At 39.7% G+C, this 25649-nt stretch overlaps 1 protein-coding gene across 7 annotated transcripts in view; it reads right to left on the reverse strand.

Moving 5' to 3' along the window:
• LOC120027869 (aspartyl/asparaginyl beta-hydroxylase-like) overlaps positions 1-25649 on the reverse strand; it is a 45424-nt gene that overhangs the window by 5136 nt on the left and 14639 nt on the right. For 2 of the 7 annotated variants that reach the window (XM_038972956.1, XM_038972952.1), the window contains 14 exons: positions 10820-10888; positions 7777-7806; positions 7639-7680; positions 6647-6688; positions 4383-4415; positions 4266-4298; positions 4074-4109; positions 3891-3944; positions 3648-3791; positions 2000-2041; positions 1178-1263; positions 976-1062; positions 619-769; positions 203-339 (listed from right to left, as the gene is read on the reverse strand). In XM_038972956.1, the coding sequence (XP_038828884.1) occupies positions 203-339; positions 619-769; positions 976-1062; positions 1178-1263; positions 2000-2041; positions 3648-3791; positions 3891-3944; positions 4074-4109; positions 4266-4298; positions 4383-4415; positions 6647-6688; positions 7639-7680; positions 7777-7806; positions 10820-10888 (986 nt within the window). The remainder of the gene's footprint in view (positions 1-202; positions 340-618; positions 770-975; positions 1063-1177; positions 1264-1999; positions 2042-3647; positions 3792-3890; positions 3945-4073; positions 4110-4265; positions 4299-4382; positions 4416-6646; positions 6689-7638; positions 7681-7776; positions 7807-10819; positions 10889-25649) is intronic. The other 5 variants (XM_038972953.1, XM_038972954.1, XM_038972955.1 and 2 more) reach the window with 5 other exon arrangements.

Genomic DNA, 25649 nt, shown 5'->3' on the forward strand with positions numbered 1-25649 from the left:
AAATGAATTGTTAATCAAACAATGACACTCATTGAAGCTTCCCTACTGAAAATGGCCACATTTCATTTACTTGTAATCTTGCAAATTACGATCACATTTCAATTGTGTTTGCTGAAGCACAGACATGGGTGAAAAAGTGCAACACAATAGCAATCCATTTTCTACACATTATTTCACCAATATGGTGACGACTTTGGCTCACCTCCTCGTAGACCCTCTTGGCACTCTTGTTGTCTCCGATGAGTAGGTGGGCCACGCCCAGATCGTTCTTCAGGGCCACGTCCTCAGGGAAAATCTGTACCAGTTTCTCCAACGTGGCCAAGGCACCCCTCATACGACCTACACCAGAGAGAGAGAGGGAGTCACCCTATGTACAACCAGACTCCCCAGTAATCTCAATTAGACTAAATATTCCAAAAATACTGGAGTTATAAAAAATATATAATCAATTAAATCTACACGAGAAAGACAACTACTACAACCCCTATTCCATTCATCTGAGTCCAAAATGGTATTCAAACTAAGTACACAGGAGAAATGGACAGTATAATATCCTCTCTCCCTTCAAAAATAACACGCGCATGTGGTCACTCCAGCATGCTGGGACCTGTGTATTACCTAGGAACTGCTGACGCTCAGCCCGTTTCTTCAGTGTGGCCTTGATGAGGTCAGGTGTGGCGTTGGGCAGCTCTGATGCCTCCTTGTATGTGCCGATGGCCTTCTGCAGCATGTCGTTGCTGAGCATCTTCTCTGCCAGGCCATCCTCAGCCTGAACTCACATAGCACACACAATGAGTCCCACAACATTTCAGGTATTTTCCCTATTTGTACATGGGTGCAATTTGTTTATGCTCATAGTATACAGTATTTAAGTGTTTTGTTAAAGTGTAAACACTAAGTGTTAAAAATGTTAAACGGTTACAAATTGTTAAACCAGTTTAAAAAAAACAGGAAAATTGAGACAGTCGTTCTCACCAGGGCTTTCCCATAGCGACATCTGGGACTCTGGGGGTACTGCAAAACTAGAGTTTCAAAAGCCCGGACAGCCTCTTCCACTTTCCCCTGGGTGGTGAAACAAGACAACAGATCAGCATTGATTCAGCCATTTACTTTCAAGATAACAACATGTTCATTAAAAACCTTGCACAGGCTTATAAAGAGGACAACATCAGACTACCTTTTTACGTAACTTCTCAGCAGCGTCAATCTCCGTCTTGATCGTTTTCTCAAATTTATTCAGGAGTTTGGGCTTCTTCTTTTTGGCTGAAACGAAGAACAGAATCTCACTGAGGGATTGGCTGGATCATCCCAACCAATCATTCCAACCAGGGGCGGCAGGTAACCTAGTGGTTAGAGTGTTGGGCCAGTAACCGAAAGGTTGCAAGATCGAATCCCCGAGCTGACAAGGTACAAATCTCTCGTTCTGCCCCTGAGCAAGGCAGTTAACCCACTGTTCCTAGACCGTCATTGTAAATAAGAATCTGTTCTTAACTGACTTGCCTAGTTAAATAAAGGTTAAACAACAAAAAAATCTAAGTGTGTGTGGCTGCAACCTCAGCATTTGACTATTGTATGCAGTTTCTCAGAGAAAATGGCAGAGCACACTGTAATCATGGTTATTTTCTACTCTGAAGTCACTTCCAGATGCATCGCTCATTGTGACTCATTTCAATGACATCAGTATTCACAATTAAATGCTTGACACAGCAACATCACTGGCAGGGATAAGTGGGAGGACGGTAATGTCGACTGAGGACAATAACTACAATAGGGTGTGAACAACCCTCCTGCAGAGCTTTGGCGTGTGAAGGGTTTTGCTCCAGGCCTACAATTAAACACCTCAAGGTCCCTGAGGAGGAGAATTAGTAGGTGTGTCAGAGTAGCGGTGGAACAAAACCCTGCGGGAGGGTAGCTCTCCAGGTGGGTCGACCACCCGTTGCTATCTTGCTTCTGTAAAGCTCATGTCCGCCATAAAAATATAGATAAAATAAGCAATTACCTTTTTCTTTAAGCTTATCCTTGGGCTGCTCCTCAGCATTTTCTGAAAGATATACAAAGGGAAGAAAATGACAGCTAGACAAATGAATGCTATCAACATACTGTGGCAGCACAAATAACAAATACTGAATAAAGATTTTCAGATCCATGTAACTAAAGCATGGTCTAAAAAAACATTACAAGATTTTCAATAGTTCTTATAAAGAAAGACACATTAAAGCCCAAGAACAGATCTGGTTTAAAAAGCAGAATGATTTTCTTGGAAAAAACAAAGGTTTATATAAAGCATTATATTGAGAATAAACTGGTGTCCACCAATACAGTAAAGAAAACAATAACGCCAACAGCAGCAAACCAATGATTTATATATAGTATACACTAGATGACTGTGCTGAAGCCTCCATCTTGGCACTCCCCTACCATTAAATGCATTTATTAATGTCTACATTGGTTTTTGCCATGTTTATTCTATTACAGACACCCTACTTTTAAATTATGTTATGTGAGCTAAACGTAAAAAATTATATATATATATATATATATAATTTTTACGTTTAGCTCACATAATATAATTTAAAAGTAGGTTTTTTTCCTCATATATATGTATATAAATAAACAATAAAACATTTTCCTCAAAGTATATTTTTTGAAAGTTCTAATGTTACGGTACCCACTTCACCCAAAACAAAAAAATACATGTCATTTTGTCCTTGAAACATTTAATAGAAATACTGTAGAATTCCATTCTTAAGGACTGCTTGTTCTGTGGAGGGACAATTCTCTCACTGACCAATACATAGCATTTACAATCCAGGGTTTACAAACACTCTGCAATAATAGACACTTGACATTGTAGAGGTCTGTTTTTTCATGACGTATATGGACTGCATTTGTACAAATCTCACAGATCTCAATAAAACTGACAGGCCTGATGAAGGACTGATAAAATGGCACGCAACCAGGAATAAACTGAAGAATTCATTTTAAGTTGTGACCTGAGCTTACATTTCTCAGCAGTGATGTAAGGTGATTATGTCACAATTTACTAGGCCTATTGGATACAGGCCATAGGCCAGGGATCTGGGGGGCTTTTTAAAGTGCACTCCACACTTCACCTTCAGACCAGTGGGTTTTTCCCCTACTGCTGTCTAGGTAGGGTTCCTCACACCACAACATTGTCCTTGCAGTTAATGACCACAAGAGGATGCTGATGGGCCGGTTTATCAGTCAAGGCTTATTTAAGAGGAACTGAGTGACTTTGATACCTAGTCATGTAGTGATACACGTCTATTGAACATCTTACAGCCAACTCATTAATGTCAACAAGTGACAATTTCTTGAATTAGTTTTTCATTCAGGGGGTGCTGCAGCAGCTATGGGAACTACCCCAACAAAACATCCGGCACAAATGTTTACTGAGAATAAAGCGTGAACGTGTGTGTTGTTGGTGTGCCGACGTTCTGAATCTCCCTATGGTGTTTTGTCCTCTACCACCACTGGCTCCTCAGCTACAATCCACACGTACAGGTGAGCAGGTACACTGCACGTACAGTAAGAAATCAACACTATTCACAGGAGCTCTAAGTGAGAATGTTCCTTTAAAAAGCAATGGTTTGAGACTATGGTATAACACGTGTTATACTCCTAACCTTTCAGTTCTGGGACAAACTCAGCTTCCAGTTCTGGAACAGATTCCACCTCTGGTTCCACATCAGCCTCCGGTTCCAGAACAGATTCCACGTCAGCCTCCGGTTCTGGGACTGATTCAGCCTCTGCATTGTATCGCAGTTGTACTAAAGATTAGATTTCAGTGCCATATGTAAGATTGGGGACTTATCTAAGATATTCCATTGGTGTGTGTGTGTGTGTGCATGCATGCATCAGCAACACACCTGTTTCCTTTGTCTTCAGGGAGCCTGGTTGGTCGTTGTATTGCTTTGACTCTTCTGCAAGACAAGCAAATAAACACGTCATAAATACACTAAGTAGACAGACCATTGACAACGTCTAATAAACACACTATCACCAATGGTCATATTGAAACGTTTAAATGTAGAATCAGTACTGTAGCTTACCTACTGTCTGCTGTGGCTGTGCCTTCTCAACCAATTCTGAAAATATACATCCACAATTGATTTAGTGCCAAAATATCTGCTTAGTATTCAGTGCAAGGTTACAGTTAAGACCAGTTAACCAAGGAGAAGGCAAGGAAGGAGAGTAGAAGAGTCTATTTGGCCAATGAATAATCAAAACATTCTGAATCTCACCTCCTTTCATGTCAATGGCATCGTTTTCATCCTCTAAAAGAATAAATGCAAAACGGACTCATGTAAGTATGAATGAGTTAAAGACACATGGTAAAACAAAACTGAAGACATACTAACCATAAGGATGTGATGCTTCATCTCTACTATCATCTAAGGAGAGACAGGACAGAACATTTAAAAACGTTAACTATCATGCTAAAACACAGAGCAGCTTAGAAGGGTACCGGTACGATAAGTAGTAGGGATGTAACGACTCTGGATTCAAAATGTTTAAGATGCAATCGTATCGGTCCATTGACCCCAAATCGATCCAAATGTAGCGGTCAGAAAATCGACTCAAACGTTACTAAAATGTTTTGCTTATATTACTTTCTTTCTACCTTCTGAAAATGCGTCATCTTTTGTGACAACTGATGCGTCCTCTCCGTCAGTGTGGAACTGAGCACGTAACTGTGTTGAGTGTCATTGATCTACATGTCATTTTGCATGCTGAACAGCCCTAGGCCAGGGTTCCACAACTGGCGGCCCGTGGTTTTCTTTGGCCTCCCCAAGTTCTGAGCAAAACATTATCATAAATATATACAGTACCAGACAGAAGTTTGGACACACCTACTCATTGCAGTGTTTTTATTTTTTCTACATTGTAGAATAATAGTGAAGACATCAAAATGATTAAATAACACATTTGGAAACATGTAACCAAAAAAAAAGTGTTAAACTCAAAATATATTTTATATGTGAGTTCTTCAAGCTGGTTGAGAGAATGCCAAGAGTGTGGAAAGCTGTCATTGAGGCAAAGGGTGTCGACTTTGAAGAATCTCAAATATAAAATATATTTTGATTTGTTTAACACTTTTTTTTTGGTTACTACATGATTCCAAAAGTCAACACCCTTTGCCTCGATGACAGCTTTCCACACTCTTGGCATTCTCTCAACCAGCTTCATGAGGTAGTCATTTCAATTAACATGTGTGCCTTATTAAAAGTTCATTTGTTGAATTTCTTTCCTTCTTAATGCATTTCAGCCAATCAGTTGTATTGTGACAAGGTAGGGGTGGTATACAGAAGATGGCCCTATTTGGTAAAAGACCAAGTCCATATTATGGCAAGAACAGCTCAAATAAGCAAAGAGAAACAACAGTCCATCATTACTTTAAGACATGAAGGTCAGTCAATACGGAAAATGTCAAGAACTTTGAAAGTTTCTTCAAGTGCAGGTGCAAAAACCATCAAGCTCTATGATGAAACTGGCTCTCATGAGGACTGCCACAGGAAAGGAAGACCCAGAGTTACCTCTGCTGGAGAGGATAAGTTCATTAGAGAGTTAACAGCCTCAGAAAACACAGCCCAAATAAATGCTCCACAGAGTTTAAGTAACAGACACATCTCAACATCAACTGTTCAGAGAAGACTGTGTGTGAGTCAAGAAATACAAGCAATGGACATTAGACCGGTGGAAATCGATTCTTTGGTCTGATGAGTCCAAATGTGATATTTTTGATTCTAACTGCCGTGTCTTTGTGTGACGCAGAGTAGGTGACTGGATGATCTCCGCATGTGTGGTTCCCACCGTGAAGCATGGAGGAGGTGGTATGATGGTGCTTTGCTGGTGACACCATCACGATTTATTTTGAATTCAAGGCACACTTAACCAGCATGGCTACCACAGCATTCTGCAGCGATACGCCATCCCATCTGCTTTGCGCTTAGTGGGACAATAATTTATTTTTCATCAGGACAATGACCCAAAATATACCTCCAGGCTGTGTAAGGGCTATTTGACCAAGGAGAGTGCTGCATCCGATGACCTAATTTGAATCTCAAATATATTTTGATTTGTTTAACACTTTTTTGGTTACTACATGATTCCATATGTGTTATTTCATCGTTTTGATGTCTTTACTATTATTCTACAATGTAGAAAATAGTAAAAATAAAGAAAAACCCTTGAATGAGCAGTCCAAACTTTTGACTGGTACTGTATCTAATAATCTTAAAACGGGAGAGATGCACATCTCTAATGAGTATATAAATATATATTTATTGAACCTTTATATAACTAGGCAAGTCCGTTAATAATAAATTCTTATTTACAATGACGGCCTACCCCAGCCGAACCCAGATGACGCTGGGCCAATTGTGCGCCGCCCTACGAGTCTGCAAATCTCGGCCGGATGTGATACAGCCTGGATTCGAACCAGGAACTGCCTCTTGCACTGAGATGCAGTGACTTAGACCGCTGCGCCACTCGGTTACATTACGAGTATGTATAAGAGCCCATTTTGTGATTTATTATAACATGTTGTGCTAGCCATTGCTATAACATAGCATGTGATTTATAATTGTTGTCACATTTCATTAAGAGAAGATGTAAAACATACCTGGGATAAAACCATCTGATATCAGGGGGAGAGGGACAGCAGCTGAAATGACATTGACATGAAGCTTGAGGAAGAGAGAATAAATACTGAAACTTGGAAAGCAGTCACACCATACTGTACAGCAGAAGCTTTTTAACTAGGGTTAAACTGAGCTTGATGGTATTTCAAACTAAGCCGGTTTGCAGTTATGTGCTTAGCCTATTGCTGTTGTGGCCATTGACAGCTACAGTATTGACAGCTACATTATTGGCAGGTAGTGGGCCAATCCAGTGCTTCCCCATTATTACTTTTCCCAGGCGGATCGTATCAGTTTGTGCAGTTTCCAGAAATGCTCCTGCTACCTTTTCGGGTGGTTCTCAAGGCCCCCAAAGCAACATCCAGGGCCTAGTTAAAAAACATTTTCTATGGGAATAGGAGAGGGAGCACTGGGCCAAGCAGGTTACTGGTCCTGCCATTGCTTTGACCTCTCCAGCCCTTTCAGAAGGATGAGCCATCACAGTGGGTTTAAAAGGTATGGTATTAAATGAACGGAGCCTAGCAATTCCCGCATCTTTCCAAAGGTATTATCATAACATGTGCGGCAGAGCAATCTCAATACAAAAAAATCAATAAACGTTATGATAAGATCTCTGAATCTGAATAGCAGCTTTTTATTGAATTCCAAATCAGGATGATAAGAACGAGTTACACGAAAGAATGGATAAGAGGCTGGTGCCGACCGCAAAGAGATTTAGTATCCATCCAAAACGGATCGGGCCAATGGTTCTTCTATGGGTTCAATCTTTGAGGGCTTGCAGAGATAAAAGACAGCCAAAGTTGAAATTAGTATAATTTTTTATTGATCAACGGATGTGTAATGTCTTCTTCAGGCATTTGATCCGTCTCTGTGTGGCCGGGACCAACGATGCTACATGACTGAGGTGAGTGGAGAGAAGAGCACTACAAGCTCTCGACTACCTCTATCATTCACTATTAGTCTGAGTCACACAAACCTTGGATTTCAGATTCCACATCCGTGTTCTGAGATCCATCAACTGTTATGAGTAACGACATTAAAAAAGGTCAGTGGATAGGCTGGTGAATGTTACAGTCTGATGGTTAAGACGGAAAGAGAAAATATACCATCTTACCATCATCATCAGGAGGAGTGGGGACAGCATCTGGAAGGAACAGACAGGACATGTATTGCTATTGCAAATGGACAGAAACCAATTATATTCTGTGATTCCATTATTCTGCAATGAAGCACAGCAACAGAGTGAATGGAATGTATTTGTCTGAAGAGTCACAGTACACATATCTCCCCACTGAAACACATATCTCCCCACAAACTGTATGCCAACAGACTGACATGTTGATGGGACTATGCTTAGCTACACATGGAGGAAATGGAGCAGCAGTTGATATAAACCATGATGACAGTTTGTAGCAGGTGATAATGATGTTTACATTCGTACCCTGGTGGGATTGGGACAGAATGTTTTATCAAGAGGGGTATTCACCTTCCTCTACCTGGACAGCAGCCTCAGAGAGAGCCTCAAATGAGCCTGCCTTAACCTCCAGTTTCCCCTCAAAAAATTCCTCAGAGGTAGCTTCCGATTTGACTAGAGCTCCCTCAGCATTCAGACTCTCCCCTTCAGGGGCCTGCAGCTCCTGTGATGGGGTCGGTGGATGCTGCTCTTCTTCCTCAGTCCTCTCTGTTGTCTGGACTACTTCCTTAACAATGGGCTCGGCTCAAAAGTTGAATTTTACAATCCAAGGACATTCGTTTAGGGCAGGGACTATATCCTTATGAAGACATGTTTGTCAAAACGCATCTGTCGTAAGTGGGAGTTTTACCCTCTCTTTGAGATACAAACCACAGCTTACATTCATTTTTGTCATTCATTTTTAGACTGGTTGACAGTACTGCATGTCCAGGCAGTGTAGCACAACTCCTTCATAATTTGTCATTGTAGCTGTATGGGGTTCTGCTGGCCGGAGTTCATGCATACGTTTTTTCATTCAAATATCTTCCTATTGTGACAGTCGCTGACCAAACACCAACGTCATGCTAGAGAATGTGTCCTGGTTGTGGGTCATTCCACGGGTCCTACAGTGCAAACTCTGCCCATCACATTGAATGAGGATTTCCAACACAACTATACTAGGTGGTGTTTTCAGATGTTTATCTGGGTAACGAAAAATTGTAGAATAATAGTGAAGGCATCAAAATTATGAAATAATACACATGGAATCATGTAGTAACCAAAAAAGTGTTAAAGAAATCAAAATATATTTTATTTTTGAGATTCTTCAAAGTAGCCACCCTTTGCCTTGATGACAGCTTTGCACACCCTTGGCATTCTCTCGACAGCTTCATGAGGTAGTCACCTGCAATACATTTCAATTAACAGGTGTTCCTTATTAAAAAGTTAATTTGTGGAATTTCTTTCCTTCTTAATTCATTTGAGCCAATCAGTTGTGTTGTGACAAGGTGGGGGTGGTATACAAAAGATAGCCCTATTTGGTAAAAGACCAAGTCCATATTATGGCAAGAACAGCTCAAATAATCAAATCAAATTTTGTTAGTCACATGCGTCGAATACAACAGGTGTAGACCTTACAGTGAAATGCTTACTTACAAGCCCCTAACCAACAATACAGTTTAAAAAAAATACAGATAAGAATAAGAAATAAAAGTAACACGTAATTAAAGAGCAGCAGTAAAATAACAATAGCGAGACATGACAGTCCATCATTACTTTAAGACATGGTCAGTCAATCCAGAAACCTTTCTTGAACTTTGAAAGTGCAGTCGCAAAAACCATCAAGCGCTATAATGAAACTCGCTCTCATGAGGACCACCACAGAAAAGGAAGATCCAGAGTTACCACTGCTGCAGAGGATAAGTTCATTCGAGTTACCACCCTCAGAAATTGCAGTCCAAATAAATTCTTCACTGAGTTCAAGTAACAGACACATCTCAACAACTGTTCAGAGACTGCATGAAATCAGGCATTCATGGTCGAATTGCTGCAAAGAAACCATTACTAAAGTACACCAATAAGAAATGCCAAGAAACACGACCAATGGACATTAGACCAGTGGAAATCTGTAATTTGGTCTGATGAGTCCAAATTTGAGATTTTTGGTTCCAACCGCCATGTTTTTGTGAGATGCAGAGTAGGTGAATGGATGATCTCCCCGTGTAGTTCCCACCATGAAGCATGGAGGAGGTGTGATGGTGTGGGTGTGCTTTGCTGGTGACAAGGTCTGTGATTTATTTAGAATTCAAGGCACACTTAACCAGCATGGCTACCACAGCATTTTGCAGCGATGCTCCATCCCATCTGGTTTGCGGTTAGTGGTACTATCATTTGCTTTTCAACAGGACAATGACCCAACACACCTCCAGGCTGTGTAAGGGCTATTTGACCAAGGAGAGTGATGGAGTGCTGCATCAGATGACTTGGCCTCCACAATCACCCGACCTCAACCCAATTGAGATGGTTTGGGATGAGTTGGACTGCAGAGTGAATGAAAAGCAGCCAACAAGTGCTTCACATGTGGGAACTTCTTAAAGACTGTTGGAAAATAATTCCAGGTGAAGCTGGTTGAGAGAATGCCAAGAGTGTACAAAGCTGACAAAGGGTGGCTACTTTGAAGAATCAATAAAAAATAAAAAAATGTTTATCACTTTTTTGGTTACTACATGATTCCATATGTGTTATTTCATCATTTTGATGTCTTTATTATTATTCTACAATGTTGAAAATAGTACAAATCAAGGAAACCCCTTCAATGAGTAGGTGTGTCCAAACTTTTGACTGGTACTGTAGCTGTAGGACAGGACAAATACATGTTCTGTTAACAAATAAGCCCAGAGGGCTTCAGTTGAGTTTGAGTTACACCCACTCTAACCTGTCCTCGAAAAAAATAAAAATCTGGTGAGGATATGTACACAGGCATCTTTGACATCACGGTAATTTTTTCAATGTAGTATCACATCCTCATTGTCTCGTGGTAAGGCAAGATGGAACAAATCACATTATGCATCTGTGTTTTTGGGGTAAGATGAGTATGTTTGTGTAAGTAAGATAATACCTTCCTTTATGCAATATGAATGGACACTAAATTTGGTCCTTGCACGAAATTCCTGAAAAACAATCACTCAAGAAGGAGTGGTCTTACCTGGTTCTTTCACAGCAGATTCCTCCTTGGCTTCCCTCAGCAACACAGAAACCGGCCTCTCCTTCAGTCCTGTTAGTTTGGAAATGTTCATGTGGGCACGTGAAACATTAGGTTAAAAAAAAATGCCATTTCTCACCACCACACAACTCTAGAAATCCAATCTCGGCTAGTCTATTTGCAACACAGACAAAACAATAACTATTTCACAAGAGTATCAATTTCAACTGTCAGGAATACGATTGATTTAAATACATTCATATGTTACAAGAAGTGAGAATAACCAAAGAATTAGGTATTTTGTAGAGCCCGACCGATATATTGGTTCACCGATATTATATTGTACCGATATATCACTATCACCCGGTAACCGATATTCTATAAATAGGATGACAAAAGGGAATCTCTTATGTGAACACTTGGTCATTCTCATCACGTGTCATTATTCTCACAATGTAAGAAATCATTATCTGAAGCATAGCTATTAGATAATTGCTCTTTGGATGGCAATTTATGAGAATTCAGTGTAGAAAAATGTCACTTTTTATTTCCCTGCAGTAAAAAAATGGTTTTGTCTCCCTCCCCAAAAAATCTGTATCGGAACCAAACAAACATATTGATTGGGCTCTAGTTTTTTTAACCATAAGGCCAATAAATGAAAGCATAGTTTCTATAAAGATGAAGGGAAATGAAATGAAAGAAGTCATCAACAGTGCACAACTGACTTGGGTTTACAGTTTGACGTAACAGTGCCTGATCCAGCAGGTATGGGAACACTTCCATGGGCCATTAGTCACACAGATGGATATGACATCCTGAACTATTAACCCCCTCCTACCTTGTTTGGTTATTTTAAGGGGATCCTTTGACAGTCCTGGCCATGCCCTAAGCAATGTCAACATTGACAGTTTATCAATCACATATCAGGGCTAGTGGCAATCTGAGCGAATAGGGCACTATTCCTAATGTAAAGAACAAAATATGTACTACATGCTTGAAGATGAAACACGTTGGGGTTGGGCTACAACATTTTGTATGAAAGTTGCTATAGATAAAGTAGTTATTGCTATTGAAGGAGCACACGCCAATTTGAGAAGTGATCTTTAATAATCAGAGGATTTACATTGAGGACACAAGCTTTCCTTATCAGGTATCATTGCATTTTTGGACCAAAAAATAAGTCAGAAATGATATGACTCAACAAATAACTTGAAATTGGTGTTTCAGCAGTACTACCAGCACCTGATAAGATTTATGCTTCACCAATTCAAGAAAAGGCCAACATATAATTATGAAAATACACCTCAGCTGTTTCAAACACAAAGACACAAAAACAAAGATTCTAAAAAAGGTAGTCTTTTTTTCTGTTATCCAATTTCTAAATAATACCTTTACAGCAATAAAACACAGTACAGGTAGGATTTACAACTGGTAAATGGCAATAACAGTGCTCTAAAAAGAGTTGGTCGGTTGTTCCACCCGGAGAGTGTCACCCTCTCACTAAAAAGGCATAATCTAGTATCTACGAAAAAAATATATGTACAGCCTGGTTTCATAAGGCTTTTCACATAATATGCAAAGAGGTGCTCAGTTTTTACTGCAGATACATTTCTCTCTCTAAAGGACCAATCTTATTGTCATCACACACAAAAAAACCTACAATAGCTAGCTAACACAATAAATATTATTTAACTAGCATATAAGTGGAAATCGAGAACTGATAATACACAGTTTACAGTTAACAATTGAGTCTATAGCGCTCGTATTTAAATCTGTATTTAAGATAGGTATTTTACAGACATTTCAATTCACTGAGAAACACCTTATACTAACACAAATATATCTCTGTTTCATTTTCAAACGGAGAAGAAAAAAAAAACACTTCAAGCAAATGATCATACTTCACGTCTCTAGTCTGAAATGGATCTTTCTTCACGTCTCTAGTCTGAAATGGATCTTTCTTCACGTCTCTAGTCAGATATTGTTTTTTCTGTCATTATCTTTTGACATTATTATGACATTACCACTTGTATGTTAGAAAATGGTAGGATGATGTAAATGTTTGTAGCAAAGTAAAAAAATACACACAAATATGCTAGTCGTTGCTCTTATATTGCATTGTAACTCGTTTTAAAGTAGTGTACACACATTCAGTGACTTGCAGGGTAGAAAAAGTACACAAATGAAAGAAAGACAGATACCCACACACTAATGAATGCTTCTGCAGTTGTAATGAATGCTCCCAGAGTTTCTGTGGCAGCACTTATCAGTGCGGAGGTACCAATTTTTCTTGTGTGGGCAGAACTGAAAAAGCATGTGCGAGCAAGGAGGCCTATGAACCTGACTCAGTTACACTGGCTCTGTCAGTAGGAATGGGCCATTAGTGCTACTTCACAATAAATTACAGCCATGGTTGATAGTTGGCCTGTTAGAAAAACTTCCAGGAATACCTAGTGTAGCTACCAGTCCCCTTTGCTTTAGGAAGGGACTAAAGATGTAGCACAGTAGTTAGCAATACAATGCGTGTGAAAACAGTGGCATAAACAACAATGCAGTTATGTGAGCAAATTTGACCACGTATCTTATAAACTACTCACAAGGTAAGACAATTGTAAGCTCTACCGTTAACCAACTACTCAAACAAGTAGCTTTACAATAGCCACCCTGTTCGTCCGCTAACCCAAAATCTTTAAAGTATTATTCAGGAATTACACCTAAGAATGCGAAGTTGTCCTGAATGCAAACAATTTTAGCTTTTGTCTCCATTGGTGTCAACATGGATGGTTTTTGGGGGTCATTAAAAATAGTGTATTTCCTCAAACAATGTTCAATCGACATACCTCGGACCATTGTCCACGCCCCAGAGAAATGTGGTCTGATGTAGAATCTAAACTCAACGTCTCCAAAAATATGGCTGATGATTTTATTCATGAATGAATGAAAGATAACCTCACATTTTGGGTAGAGCAGACATTTCCATATGTCTGTGTTAGCTGCATGTGTGACATAACTCCACCAGTCCTATTTATGATATAATTTACAAAAATTATACATTATTTAAATTTTTTATCAAAAAACACTTTTTGTATTTTTGAGTTTAACCACAATATTTGTTTTATTATTTTTTCTGTCTTTTCAGGTGGATTAAACTGAAATTTCAACCAACTTTCTAAGGCTTGTTTAAAATTTTCATTTTCAAATAACCGAAAGTGAGCAGTTGTAATCTGAATAAAGGGAAAAAGGTCATTGTTGAACATGGGGTGAGACATTCTTACTAATTTACTAGAGAACCATGTCAGATTTAAGTATACTTTTTGTATGACTGATGTCTTTAGTGAGAGGTCTAATGCTTTAATATTTAATCATTTCTGCCCTCCAAATTCATATTCGTTATATAAGTAGGCCCTTTTAATTTTGTTTGGCTTGCCATTCCAAATAAAATATTATATTTTTTTGTTCATATAATTTAAAAAGCAGGTGTAAGCAAAACCATAAGCAATGCCGATAGTGGACAACCTTGTTTTACTCTTCTAGACAGTTTAAAACTTTGAGATGTAGCCATTATTTACTATTTTACACCTAGAGTTACTATACATGACTAACCCATTTTATAAGAGATTCTACAAAATTTAAATATTCTAGGCATTTATATATAAACTCCAGTCGTACTTTATCAAAAGCCTTTTCAAAATCAGTGATGAAAACCAGGCATGGTTTCCGATATTTCATAGTATTCTATTGTTTCCAGTACTTATATTATCTTATATTATCTCCAATGTATCGCCCATGTAAAAAACCTGTGATTAGGATGAATAATATCTGACAATACCTTTTTAATTCTATGCGCAAAGCATTTAGCTAGAATATTTGCATAACAACACTGAAGTGTAAGAGGCCTCCAATTTTTTAAATGGACTGGATATTTATATATACACACCACTTGGATCCTGTTTCAGTAATAATGAAAATCAGACCTTGTTGCGTGTCCGATAATCTACTGTTTATATAGGAGTAATTAAAACATGCTAATAATGGTCCTGAGTATATCAAAAAAAGTTTGATATACTTCCAGCCCTGGAGTTTTCCCTGCCTTAAAGGCTTTAATTGCATCAAGAAGTTCCTCTGTAATTTGTCCTTCACATGAGACTTTCTGTACAGATGTTAATTTTACATTATTAATACGAAAAAAATCCATACAATTAGCTTCGGTTAGTGGAGATGGAGGAGACTGAAACGAAAACATATTCCTCAAAGTACTTTACTTCCTCTTTCAAAATATAATTTGGTGAATCATGCGTTACTCCATTTGTAACAAGTTTTAATACATGTTTTGGGGTAGCATTTCTATTGAAGAATGTTGAAGATTGAAAAAGAATTTGGTGCATTTTCCCCATATTCCATCCAGTTTGCTTTATTTTTTATAATATATTACACTGGATCTTTCTTGAATAAGTTCCTCCATTTCTTTTTGTTTTTCCTTTGTTAATATGGACTCTTGATCTAAATTACTTTTGTTTCATAGATGAATACTGAATTCCATGGCCTCTAAAGGCACATTTAAAAGTGTCCCATACAATAAGGGGATCTGCTGTACCTATGTTATGTCGGAAAAAGTCAGTTATAAATTATTCTGTCCTAGTTATAAACAAGTTATCATCCAGTAGGCTTTGATTAAATTTCCAATATCCTCGCGCACGTGGAAATTCTGTAAGAGTAATATATATGCCAATTGTGTGATGATCTGACCGCATTCTGTCCCCTATCAACACTTTTGGTGCCAGAGAGAATGACATAAAGTAATCAAGATGACTAGCTTGATTAAGCCTCCGCCATGTATATTTCACTAGGTCAGGGTATTTAAGCCTCCATATATCCACAAATTCCAATATATCCATGGCATTCATGATTTCTTTAAGTGCCTGAGGATGATAGTTTGTAGTGTGATTAACTTTACGGTCCATAGAGGTATTTAAAACCGTATTGAAATCCCCCACCATAATAATGTCTAGTGTTGCTTGTAGAGTTGGTAAATTCTTATATATACTTTCAAAGAAGCTTGGATCATCATTATTTGGACCGTATAGGTTAATAAGCCATATCTGTTTATTGTCCAATAACATATTTAAAATAATCCATCTACCTTGATGATCTGTTCGGACAATTTGCACATTTGGATTTAAATTACTCTTAATTAATATCATCACCCCTTTTGAATTTCTTTGCCCATGGGAGAAATATATTTTTTCCCCCAGTCCTTTTTCCACAAAACTTCATCTAAAATTGTTGAATGAGTTTCCTGTAAACAACAGATATTATATACCTTCTCTTTTAGCCAGGTAAATACTGGTCGTCTTTTCTTATTATCTGCTAAGACATTACAATTACAACTGGCTATACTTATCTCACAACTTACCATAATGAGACAAAGGTTTCAATTCTATTTTTCAAAATATATGGTTTGTAAACGTACCATTAAAAAGTAATATGATGATTGAGTGTCTGTATAGCTGTACCATGATATTTGCATTGCTACTAAGTAAACCTCCAAATAGGTCCCCACTATTCCACCTGCTAAAAGCCCTCCTCATCCCGAGTTGGGTTGTCATCCCAATGCCCGGCAGACCACCCCCAACCCCCCGGATCCCATAGCCCCGGAGAGACCGGGACCCATTCTTCGAAAAGAACACACAATGCCACCCACAGAACAGAAGCAGATCAACCGCCAAATACATTTCCATTGCCCTCACCTCGATTTGTATTATATATAATTAGCTATTAATATTTGTAGTAATGTAGGCAATTTATGCAAAGGATTTTGACCTCACACCAGTCTCGCCATTACCAAAATCACATTATGGCAAGCAATTATTATATTAGTAAACAATTATTGTGAATCATCCTATATTGTCCCTAACGTCTTTTACTCCCTCGCAACAGTTGTGGGATACACCTTGTCATGACATAGCCCTCTTTGGGTACAGCGAGCACCATCCCCCTCTCTTGCTCTCTCACCACCTCTCTTCCCCCTACACCCAGGCTGTTTTATCGCAGGTAATAAATTCCTAGAGGAGTCTCTCTCCTCATGGCCATGCAGTATAGAGAGAGACATTCACAGGAGAACAAAGGAACCTCTTCCACATACACTCTCAACACCTTTCCCCCACAACAACCACAGACTCAGATTCTCAACAGCTGCATCATCCCAGAGCCCAACTCAAGAAAGGTCTTGATTTATGAATGCATATACAGTTGCAGCGTCATGAGAAGGCCTGCAAAACGGCGCAAAAAAATGGGCAGAAATGGGGAGATTTGATTAACCATTGTCACATCCTAGATGATGGAGGTCAGATATACCCCCTTCCCCTGAAACCCACACATGGTCCCCCGTAGTGACCATATTCCCAAGCATCTCCGTGCAGTCAGACCTTTGATTTTGTGCCACCAGGGCCACAATAATATGATATGCCCCCTCTCTGAATGTCCGAGTGTGACTCTCCCCATGGGTTACTGCAGCTAGTGTTGCCAGCACTGCTACTGCCTGGGTGGGGGCACCACATCGGAATCCCCACCGGCTAGGTACAAGGTCGTCAAGGTTTTCATTAGCAGCTTTGAGAATTTCCTTGTGTAGTATGCTCTCCCATCAGGAGGCTTTGCAGGACCAACCTTGCCAGGCAGGCTCAGAATCTTGAGGGAGCGGTGCTCCTCCAAGAAGGTCTCTGACTGCATTTTGGCTGCATACAGGCCGCTTACAGCAGGCCCATAAAACAGATTGTGACTTCTCCTTAGTATCTGGGTCGTTCAGGTGGGTGTCTAGGGTATAGAGTTGTGGACCGTTCCATCAATATAGGACCATAAATAAATAAGATGTATAATTTATTGAAAAAAAATTTGTTCCCATGATAGGACAATAAATAAATTAGATCTATAATTATTTTTTTTAAACGCTGTTCCACCATAATAGGACAATAAATAAATGTATATCCCTCATCTGCACAACATTGAAAGTCAAGCTCACAGAAATACATTGGTTCTGGGATATGCGACCATTTACTTTCTCACTCAATACCACACTTTCCCAAACACCGAAAAACACACACCATCCATCCACACATACTGTGCCTGCTAATAACTGAGTTTTTATCTCCACCATGTTGAATTAGTGCTTTTGTGTTCCAATTAGTTATATCTGAAGATAGAAAAACTATATTTTGTTGTATTATTACAATCCATAACTGGGCTAGAATTGTGTGTTTCATTATTTCCCTTCTCTGAGAACTTTGTCATTTTTAAAATAGTCATGGGTCTTTGTCTCAACCACTGGTTATCAATGTACAGCTTATCAGCCACGTTAGCTACGCGTTTCCCTTTCAACCTATTTTTCTTAAATTGGATACAGCACTTTACGCCGTTCTGCAATTTCCTTCAGGAACTGGTCATTCGTGCCTATATTCGTGCCAGCAAGTCTTTTACACAGGCTTTTAACCATTATTTTATCTTTAAAGAAAGCAAATTTGGCAACGATTGGGCGTTCATACCTCTGCCCGAAGAGGTGTACACGTTCGAGTTGGATTTTGTTGATAGCTTCGCTTGGGATCTGAAGCGCTGTAAGGAGGAACTTCTACTTCCTTCTCTTGGACACCTGTAAGTACCAGGTTCTCTAATGGATCTAGTCTGTATGTCAAGTAAGGCTTCTCTCAGAACGATGTTCTCCTTTTTAAGTTCATTAACTTCGGTTTGAATCTTATTGACTGTCCCTTTTAGCTTGTTTGTCTTTCTCCAATGTCCCAGCTTTTTCGTCACTCATCTCGAGGCTAGCCTTTAACTCATTTATATCCTTACTGACTAGTTCAAGTATACCCAGTTTGTCATTTATTGATTTTAACAGATCGGTTTCGACCTTTCCAATTCCCGCTGGTGAAAATATTAAATTGTCTGTCTGTAGAAGAGTCACCTTTTCGTTTTGAAATAAGTTCCCGTCTTACACTCCGTCATGTTTGGGTGTTGCTTGTTTTCGTAATATTTGTCGATACATTTCTCTAGTCATAAGATTTGTTTTGTGTTATCCAGATTGAAGGTTATTACCCACCAGATTGTGTAGTGCTAATATTTAGTCTAACTTACCGACATTGAATATTACGTTTTAATCTTGAGGTGGTCTAAACAGCTGTGTTCAGTCTGCCATCTTGGAGACTATGAGAGTTAGTTGGTCAATTCAATGGAACACTATTCCCGAGGAAAACCAATACTGCGTGGATGTTTGAGTCTGATAAATCTGAGGGCGACGTTGGGAAAAAATCTTGGGTATTGAGTAGACTGATCCCCCATTTCATTGATCCCAATCCTTATGTAAAGCTGTACAGTGCAATATGACTGTCAATACACACAATAGGCAGACTGTGTGAAATCACCTCCCCAGTCACAGTCCCGCGATAAGAGCTACAATGCTAATATTTACGTAAACTCTTCAGTTGTGTTCTGTGGTTTCACTGAGTAGACTGATACCCCGTTTCATTGCTTAACATTATCTAGCCTAAATATGGCATGATTCCACCAATAAACCTCCTGCATCACTTTCAAAAGAGGTATTTTTATTTTGAAGGCAAACCGCAAATTCCACTATTGTGCCTAATCCTCATTGTGGCTAGCTTCACAACACATAACCCAGTCCAGTCGAGTGTCACTAGCCAGATGAAGCTAGCTGGCTGCTTATAACGTTAGCTTTGGGCAACAGGGTGAAGTAGCTGGCTAGCTATTTATTTTCATGAACTGAAGTTCAATTTCAATTGGTGAACAACAAGTGGGTACCTAGCTAATACTTACAAGGATTCCTAAATCATTGCAAAGAATAATGAAAATGACTGCAGTTTCTACTGGTCATTGTTTTCAGGCTGGTTGTATTGGTGCTAGCTAGGTACCAAGCTAAAGCTAGCTACCCCAGAAGTTTCAGTCAAACAAATAATGATTTATTACCAACGCTGTATTGTTAGCACATCGTTCGTGGCCGGTGTTTGCTTGTTTGCAGACTTTGTACAGCTTTGACAGTGCTACTGATAGTAGTGGTGGCGCTTGGCTTGCACGTGCAAATACAGAACACACAACATTCTATAATAGAACTGTGTTATTTGACTCATCAAAGTGTTATTTGGCGTTTATCTTTTTTGACACGCAAAGACCCAAATGGCGTTCCATAGTATGTCGTGAAGCTAATAGCAGTGACGCTATTACTGGGTAACATTTGTACCGGTGCTCGATCAGTCGGTGAAAGCCAACATCACCCACAACAGAGAACGGTTGATTGTCAAGGGCAATGAATTCCATTATCTTGGCGTTAATGGATTTCGCCTTTAAGTTGTCTCGCTGAAATTTTATTACTCTTTCAAATGACTGCTCGACTTCTTGACTGTTCGATCCAAACAGCAGACATTGTGGGCTAGGTTAGGAATGCTGTGTTGCACGTGTAGCGCAACATTTTATGTGGGGTCATTACGTCATGTACCTACATTATATAGGTATGCACGTCAGCTTTGACATGTTGGCATTTTTAGCTAATATCGTCCGATTCCGATATGTTCACCGATATATCGTGCATCCCTACTCACAACCATTAAAATAAGTAGGTTGGCTTTTCTGTTTCTGGAACCTCCAATCTTCTCCGCTGACATTTTTTCAGAGGACAAATAGAAAGGTGAATAAGCGTGTGTTAAATCAAGAAGAATTGATCATGCTATTCCAGAGTACATCATCACTCCAAAGTCAACCTCAGTCTCTGAAAACAACTAAGTTAATCAAATGCGCTGCCTAGTTCCTTGTCTTTCATAACACAAGCAATGAGACACAAATGTAACAACTATATCTATCTATCTATATATATATACACACACAGTGCCTTCGGAAAGTATTCAGGCCCCTTGACCTTTTCACATTTTGTTACGTTAGTCTCATTAAAATTTTATTGAATACAATACCCCATAATGACAAAGCGAAGACAGCTTTTTAGAAATAAACAAAAAAGGACAAATACCTATTTACATAAGTATTCAGACCCTTTGCTATGAGACTTGAAATTGAGCTCAGGTGCATCCTGTTTCCACTGATCATCCTTGACATGTTTCCACAACTTGGAGTGTTAAATTCATTTGATTGGACATGATTTGGAAAGGCACACACCTGTCTGCATAAAAGGTCCCAAAGTTGACAGTGCATGTCAGAGCAAAAACCAAGCCATAAGGTCGAAGGAATAGTCCGTAGAGCTCCGAGAAGGGATTGTGTCAAGGCACAGATCTGGGGAAGGGTACCAAAAAATGTCTGCAGCATTGAAGGTCCCCAAGAACAAAGGGGCCTCCATCATTAAATGGGAAAAGCTTGGAATCACCAAGACTCTTCCTAGAGCTGGCCACCTGCCCAAACTGAGCAATCGGGGGAGAAGGTCCTCGGTCAGGGACCAGATGGTCACTCTGACAGAGCTCCTCTGTGGAGATGGGAGAACCTTCCAGAAGGACAACCATCTCTGCAGCACTCCACCAATCATGACTTTATGGTAGAGTGGCTAGACAGAAGCTACTCCTCAGTAAAAAAACACGACAGCCCGCTTGGAGTTTGCTAAAAGGCACCTAAAGACCCTCAGACTGAGAAACAACATTCTCTGGTCTGATGAAACCAGGATTGAACTCTTTGGCCTGAATGCCAAGTGTCACGTCTGGAAGAAACCTGGCACCATCCCTACAGTGAAGCATGGTGGTGGCAGCATCATGCTGTGGGGATGTTTTTCAGCGGCAGGGACTGGGAGACTAGTCAGGATTGAGGCAAAGATGAACAGAGACCCTTGACGAAAACCTGCTTCAGAGCGCTCAGGAACTCAGACTGGGGCGAAGGTTCACCTTCCTAATCACAGTGCAAAGACAACACACGAGTGGCTTCGGGACAAGTCTCTGAATGTCCTTGAGTGGCCCAGACAGAGCCTGGATTTCAACCCAATCGAACATCTCTGGAGAGACCTGAAAATAGCTGTGCAGCAACACTCCCCATCCAACCTGACAGGGCTTGAGAGGATCTGCAGAGAAGAATGAGAGAAACTCCAAATATAGGTGTACCAAGCTTGTAGCGTCATACCCAAGGAGACTCGAGGCTGTAATCACTGCTAAAGGTGCTTTAACAAAGTACTGAGTAAAGGGTCTGAATACTTATGAAAATGTGATATTTCCATTTGTAAAAAAAAAAGATAAATTAGCAAACATTTCTAAAAACCTGTTTTTGCTTTGTCATTATGGGTTACCATGTATAGATTGAGGGGGGGGGGGGGGGGGGAACGATTTAATCAATTTTAGTATAAGGCTGTAACGTAACAAAATATGGAAAAATTCAAGGTGTCTGAATACTTTCTGAATGCACTACTGAGATGCCATTGTGCCTTGCAAAAGCCTGCAGGAGCTGCAGTTTGTCTTACATCATACAAATTCACAGTCTAACCACAACAGAGGATTTAGGCTCAAAACTTGAATTGGGCAGGATTGTAGAGGAGTAGGTTGGCTACCTCTGGATGGAGAAAACAGATTAACAGTCTAATTTAAAATTGAACAGTTAAAATTAATCCAGCCTCTCTACTTGCACAACTTGAGTCCGAACTCAGGTCTTCGTTGGATACACACTAGCTAAAACTCCTATTTTCTCTCTCGCTCTTCAAAATGAGGCAACAGTTTATTAACACAAGCTAATTAAACCACAGTTTTGACTGAGGTGTTGCATGTGGTTTTGTCTACTATACTTTGCTTCCAGGTCAAAACACCACGTGATTGATACAATACAAGTTTTCTACCTCTGATCCCTGACTGCTGAACAGTCTGTCAAAAGGCGGTTTCAAAATCCCTGGCAGACACGCAAACAGAGCCAAGGGTCACAGTCCAGAGAAGGTTGATTCTCACACAGTGTGTCATGTCATGCCCACCAGAAATTAATTGTCTTAAAACACACACGCACAAACAAACAAACAGGACAATTTTATTCCCAAAGGAGAATAAAATAATTCTGGAAAATAACTAACACTGGGAAAGACCTTTTGGTTTGGACTTTTTTTCTTGGAAAAACAAAAAAAAGAACCATTAGCTACAGTGACATATTTCGACATAGTATGTTTTTTTAAAGGACGCAGGGTCATGTGAGAGTTGAGCAACAAACAAAAAATGTTGGCCAATGACAACACGCACAGGGAGCGACCAACCAGGAGGAAGTACCTTTTTTCAGCCTTTCCATTTTGAGAGCATGAACTTTGACCTCTTTTCCATCTAACATACAAACAAAACCCAAAAAGAAATTAGAGACAGCATGGACCATGTCGGAGGGGACTGTACGTGCCAATTTCAAAGAGTGCATCATAGCGCCAATTTGACACGATCGCTCAATCAATATCAAACAGAAACCAGTCACTTATTCCCATCCTGTACAAAATGCATAAAATACTTAATCGATGCCCATAACCATTGACAGTTCCCATGCTTGTAGACAGACACTAAATATAAGAGTTCAATCAACATATTTATTCCATAGACAGACGTTCAAACTACCTCACAACATAAAATATCTGAACACTGCATTTTGTTTATGTCAAGATATTAAATAGGCTAGGCCAACATCTTGCAATATGCCTACTTAAAATGGCCTAAAATGTTGTCCCTCCAGTCTGAAACAGAAATACACCCTCTTAGTCACCATGACCTTTGGTAAATAAAAACTTAAAACAGTCCGAAACCCCTCAGTAAATACTTAGCCTACATGGCCACAAGTCAACGTGGACGACATTCCCAAACTCTGGGGTTCATGCTGACCTTTATGGGTCTGTTTAGCAAGAGATGGGTGAAGTTCGGGAACTTCTCTTCAATCCAATAATAGCATAGTGGTATATTAGCAGTTAAACGTTTAACAAACATAAGTACCAAAACAGTAGTTGCACATTCAGAGAATAGTCCCCGCTCAAGTGGTCATTCACATTGCATCATTCCAACAACACACTGTGTTACCACTTCCCATATGTAAGCCTAATAACATCGAGTCAAAGGAATTTAAGAAAATCAGTCTTCCTAGACCTACTGCTGGGTAAAGAGGCGACTTCTAGACTTAGTCTTAGGACAGACAATGCAAATCGATACAGCACGTTTTGAATTAAGTTTACATTACTACTACAGTACAACAAGCTAGCTAAACAAAGGTGATCAACACTGACATCATCTGTTACTGCAGTTCATGCAGTTTTTATACTCAGTATCTAACGTTGCTTTGCTTAAAAAGCTATATGACATTTTTTTCAAATTGAACTAGGAGTCACCTGAATTGCAACATCCAATGTTATCAGAAGCGTGAACAGTGTTATGTAGATGGTGAGTGGATGGTTATATAGATAGAAGAAATGGAAATTACAGTAAAAGGAATTACTGTAAGGCTTAAGAGTAAAGATTAAGTGATTAATTTACATTTAAAAAATTAATTACAACTAAATGCGAAACACAGTTGAACTTGGACAAATGAAAAGATTAGAATAGCACAAAGGATTAATTCAGGTCAGAAAACAGATGAGCAAAGAATTAGTGCATCACAATGACGGTGAGAAGTAGATTGCAGAATCTTAGAAAAAGTACAAAGCATAGTCCCAAAAGTCCAGGTCAATATTCCCAACGGCAAGCACCATTGCAGCAAGGCCAAAGTCGACGAGGACAAAAACATAATATCCTTATTTCAGAAACTCTTTTCACAGAGTCCTTCATTTGACAGGATCAGCGCCAGATTCAACTTCCTCCAGTTAGAGATGGGGGGGGGGGGGTGAGGTGACCTTTGGGTGACCTTAGACCTCACCCAGTAGACTAGTCTCCTTCTGCTCCTTGTGGACGGCAGGCTAGGAGTCGAACGCTCAGGAGCTTTTGGCTATTGATCCTGTAGGTCTAATATAACGCCCTGAACCCCACCGTCATTCTGGGACGTACCAGCATCACCCTCCTCCTCCTCCTCCTCCTCATCCTCCTCTGCTGTCTGACTCTCTGGAATCTCTGGATCCTTCTCTACGGGAGGAGTGATCACATCATAGAGAAACGTGAAGAAGCCGTAAAACCAATCAGAGCCCTCCTCGGCTAAAATACCGAAGATTTCCTCTAGGGAATCTGCGTTTTCATTAGTAATTTCACCGCCATCTTTGGTCAAGCCTGACGAGAGAGAGGAGAAAAACAAGGGGGAGAGAAGAGGAGCGAGAGGATGGAGAGAGGGAAGAGAAATGAATAAAGTGGATGGTAATGCAGGAAAGAGGCGTATAAGTCGAATAGAAGAGCGGCAAGAAAATACCCCCCTTTAATAGTTGAGTGTAGCTCTCGAAAGTGTCGAATTATGAAATGTCATTGCCAGCTATGTTCAGGGATTGTGGTCGGTAAGGTACAGTCATTTGTTCTGGTCTTTGATTGGTTTAGTCTTTATTAGTCCCTTTATTTATTAGGATACACAGGACAAGAGCTATTAGGCTAGGCATTGTGGGAAATGAGAAGTGTCAGTAATAAAGCAGTATTTTTGATACTGTACATGCGGCAGGTGACCAACGTTACAACAACCATAAGTAATATTGTTGGTTTTCAGCACAAATGCACAACAGAACTGTAGACTGTCGAAGTTAAATAAGGCTGTGTAGATGCTGCCACAGGACTTCAAGCTCGTTTGAGCCGTATACTCAATTAAATAGCTACTGCTGAACAACTCTGTGCAGGAGTACTTACATGGAACTATTTGTTTATTTTAAGTTTTAGTACCAATTCATAGGGAAGTTTTAACGCCACCCACTTGAGTTTTTCCCCATTGAAGTAAGCTC

Source organism: Salvelinus namaycush, chromosome 33 (genome assembly GCF_016432855.1).
Source record: "Salvelinus namaycush isolate Seneca chromosome 33, SaNama_1.0, whole genome shotgun sequence".
NCBI lineage: Eukaryota > Metazoa > Chordata > Actinopteri > Salmoniformes > Salmonidae > Salvelinus > Salvelinus namaycush.